This window comes from Acanthisitta chloris, unplaced genomic scaffold, assembly GCF_000695815.1.
Source record: "Acanthisitta chloris isolate BGI_N310 unplaced genomic scaffold, ASM69581v1 scaffold18690, whole genome shotgun sequence".
NCBI lineage: Eukaryota > Metazoa > Chordata > Aves > Passeriformes > Acanthisittidae > Acanthisitta > Acanthisitta chloris.
The window spans coordinates 261-4,294 of NW_008650116.1; the positions used below are offsets into that span (position 1 = coordinate 261).

General features: G+C 56.0%; 1 protein-coding gene across 1 annotated transcript in view; it reads left to right on the forward strand.

Annotated features, from left to right (window-relative positions):
* Positions 1–547: 547 nt before the first annotated feature.
* LOC103810884 (putative sodium-coupled neutral amino acid transporter 10) overlaps positions 548–4,034 on the forward strand; it is a gene marked incomplete at both ends in the record, with an annotated part of 16,920 nt that continues 13,433 nt past the window's right edge. The window contains 2 exons of the mRNA XM_009083809.1: positions 548–767; positions 3,878–3,923. Of these exons, the coding sequence (XP_009082057.1) occupies positions 548–767; positions 3,878–3,923 (266 nt within the window). The remainder of the gene's footprint in view (positions 768–3,877; positions 3,924–4,034) is intronic.

Consider the following 4,034-nt stretch of genomic DNA (forward strand, 5'->3'; position numbering starts at 1 on the left):
CCCCGAGGTCCCGGCTGGTCGTTTCTGCCCTTCTTGGGAAACTTAAATGGAAGAGTTTATCCATATGGTAAACATTAATTGACTTGGCGGTGTTTGCAAACACCTACTGTGTCCCTACAGTCCTTCCCTGGGTCCTGTCTCCATCCCATGGCCTCTTAACACAGCAGGAAAAGAGCACCTGGATGGGGATTTGGGGCTGTTCCAAGTCACCTGCTCAAAAAGTGGCCTGTGGTTCTCACGCCTGTGAGCAGTGAGGCAGCAGGACACAGCCAGGAGCTGGGGAAGAGTGTGGTGTGTCAGATACTTGTTAACAAAGAGCTTTATATTCAAGATGGTTCCTCAGGATCTGTTTGTGCCCCTGAGCCCACCAGGGTGGGAGTTGTGCTCCCAGTCCACTGCTTAAATCGATTTCCCAGAGAAACTGGTGCAGCTGGAGCTGTGGGACACAGATGTGTGTGTTCCCAGTGCCCTTGGGCTGTAGAGGCAGTGATATGGAGCCTGCAGGTTCCTCCCAGCTGATATGTAGTGGAGAGAACTCCCTGGGCAGGGAACGGTGTGGCTGGAACATGTGTGGGAGGCTGAGGGAGGGCTGTGTGTGGGGTCTGACCCTCATCTCCTGCTGCTCTCTTTGCTGTCTGCTCCCTTCCAGTGTGGGATCCTGCTGGGGGCTCTGCTGCTCATCTTCTGCTCCTGGATGACTCATCAGTCCTGCATGTTCTTGGTGAAGTCAGCAAACCTCAGCAAGCGCAGGACCTACCCAGGCCTGGGTGAGACCTCCCCCCAGGGCCCTTTCCTGGGGTTTTATCCTGTCCAGTGTGACTTTGGGCTCTGGATTTACACTTCCACACTGGAGGTGTAGGAACAGCAAAGCTTTCCTTGCTGCAGTTCCAATTTCCCTCATCTTCTCTCAGCCTCTCCCCCCGGGCCAGCACAAGGGGCTGGTCCTGCTCCTGATGCCAGTTCGTGATGCTGAGCTGTTTTGACTCCGCAAGGCAGGGGAGGAGGTGCAGCACTGCCTGATCCAAGTCCCAGCTCCCAGGAGCTGTCTGGGATGAGTTAGCTGTGGCTCTGGGATGAGTGATGGGTCTGGGCACAACTCCCACCAGCACTGCTGGGACAGCAGGTCCTGCCAGGCAGGAGCTGGCACAGAGCTGAGTGCCTGGATCCCAGCTGGAACTCCTCTGGGGCTCAGCAGAGAGGAAACAGCGCAGGGTTCCAAGGGGATGAGAAAGTAAAAACAGCTGGAAGGTCTCTGGATGGGTTTGGGCAGAGCTCAGCCACCCTCTTCATTCTGAGAGTCAGAATCCCTTTGGATCCCTTTGGATTGGGACAGCAGGAGGTATTTAGGTATTTATGTCTCCTGAAACAGCAAGAAAAGACATCTTTTCCTTGTTTTCCCTTATTTTTGGGGAGAAGGGAGCTGCCTGGCACTGCCTGGTCCAGGGGCCGCAGCAGCTACTGACAGATGGGTTTGCTCTACCCTCAGAGTGCCCAAGATGCACATACTTGGATGGGTAGGGTGGAGCAGCTCCGTGGCCTGGGAGGCTGTGGTGGTGCCAGGGGGAAGGGGGAGCCCCCAGAGCCTCAGCCCAGCTCTCCTCACATCCTCTGTGTGCTGCTTCCCGGAGCACACAGAGTCCCAGCACCTTGGAGCGACTCCCGGGAGGAAGGGATCCTCTGCAGCCCCCAGCCAAGGGGCTAGAACACACAGGGAGCCGGGAATGCTGCTCTGCTTCCTCCTGGCATCAGTGCCTGTGCCCTGGCAGAGGTGCCACCGGCAGGGAGAGCCCCCGGGAGCTCTCCCGTGCCGCATCCCAATGCTCCTGGGCCGGCAACTCACACAGATCCCCTTTGTCCCCGCGGGCTGGGCATGGGGACATCTGCAGGCACTGCTGGCAGTCCCCAGGCTGTGCTGGGGGAGGTTTGGCAGTGCTGAGCCGTGGGGGAAGGTTGTGCACATTCCCTTCAGGCAGGCAGTGCCTTCCGGAGGAACACCGGGAGCGATGGCTCCAGCGCCAAGGGCAGGGCTGGAGCCTGCCAGCCCCAGGGCAGGGACTGTCCCCACCTCGGGGGTGTCTTGTCACTGTCACAGCTGCATGGAGGGGAAGGGCCTCGGGCAGAGGTGTGGGTGTGGAGGGAAGAGAGCTGCAGTTCCCAGATGGTTTTTAACCAGGACATGTGTGAATTCCTCCCTTTCCAGCTGCCCTGAGGATGGGCAGGGCCTGGCTGGACACTGGACCTGTGGCAGCTCTTGGGGAGCAGCAGCATCTGAGGGGCAGTTCCCTGAGGAGCAGTTCTCTGGGAGTCAGCTCCTGGGGGCCAGTACCTGGAGGGCAGCTTGACCCTTTCCTCTAAAGGGCTGAAGCTCTGTCTGAGTAAAACGGTTTAAAAGGCTTCTGTGATTCCTGGCCAGGCTCAGCTCTGCCCAATCTGGGCATCCAGATATTCCCACTCCAGCGATTCCACTGTGCTGTTTATTTTACAGTTGTCACCTCCTGAGGAGATCAAAGATCCAATTTTCCCAGTGTGCCCAGGTGGGACACCTGCCATGGCATTGGAGCCTTGTCCTCATTGCACATCACTCCCAAATTTCCCAGGAGTTGGGCTGTTTCCAGCATCCCCCGTGGCTGTGCCCGTGTCCGGAGGCTCCTGCCTGTGCGTACTAGAAGGACAGAGCTGTGCCACACCATTCCTCCTGAAGCTCAACCCCTTCGTGACCCATTCCAGGAGGGATGTTTGCCCCTTCCTGGCTCCTCCTTTTCCTCCCAGACCCTTTGCCTCTGGCACTGACCCCCCTAGGGCTGTAGCCTTTCCCTGATGGCTGTGAGATCCCAAGAGATGTCGGAGCGGAGCAGCCGCTCCCTGTGCCTGGGCACTGTGCCTTGTGGCAGCTGTCCCAGTACCCTGTCACCAATCCAGGGGCTATTTTGGGTGCTCCCCCACATCCCTGCTCCAGGCTGTGGGTCCCTATGGGTCCCTACCCTGCTGTTTGCTCATTCTGTGGCAGGACAAATGGTTTCCTGAATGTTTAGCTCAAGCAGAGTCCAAGGAAATCAAGAGCTGGAGTTAATATTTAAAATAGCAGAAGAAGCTTCCAGAAAGGGTTGGAGTTGGTTTGCTGGTGGCTTCCAGGAATGCTGGGCTGGGGATGAGGGAAGGCAAAGGGGACTCCAGTGTGGTTGGGGCCATGCTGGACCTCACTGGCAGATTGGGGCACTGTGGTCTGTGTTTGTGCTCTCCAATCCCACTCTGCCCAGTAAGGCCTAAAAATAGTAGCAGGGTTTTCTTGGCTTTTTCTTTTTAAGAGAAAACACAACAATTTAAGGACTTCTGAGCATTTTCTGCTCCAACCCAAGGACAGGAGGGGGGGAAAGCAGAGCCTTGGCAGCACAGCCCTTTGGTGTGGGTTGGGAGCACTGGGTATTCTGGGAATGGGATTGAACGTTCTGGGCACCAGCTCAGCTCTCCCAGCCAGCAGTGTCAGGGAGCCCAGTTTGAGGGGAGGATAAAAATAAAGAGGGGAATTGGACTGGAATTTTGCAGCACTTTAACTTTTGCCACACACAATCCTGCACAGGCACATTTTCCCTCCCGTTTCCCTTAATGGCTGCCATGTGTGGCTGCTGCTTCACACCACTTCGGGTTTAAGGGGAAAAAAAAGAACCTGCTTGCTGGCTTTCCCTCAGCTTTGTTCCTGTCTTATGTGGCTTCCAGTTTCCACAGGGAATGGCTGGAAAAGAAAGTGGGAGGGTGAGGGAAACAGCCCCAAAACCCCAGTGCTGGGTCCCTGCTTGTCACTGGTATTGTTTGCACTGAGCTCTGCCTCATTCTGAACCTTTCTTTGACTGACTTCCACATTTTTTCCTTTTTATGCCAGCATTTCATGCCTATGGAAAAGCAGGAAAAATGCTGGTGGAAACAAGGTAAATTTGCTAGTTATTCAAGGTGTGAACAGTTTGGGTTTCTGTGGTGTAAATCCTGCTCTGAGCCTCATTGCACTCTCCCTCCTTCCCCTCCTGCTTCCTCTGGGCCCA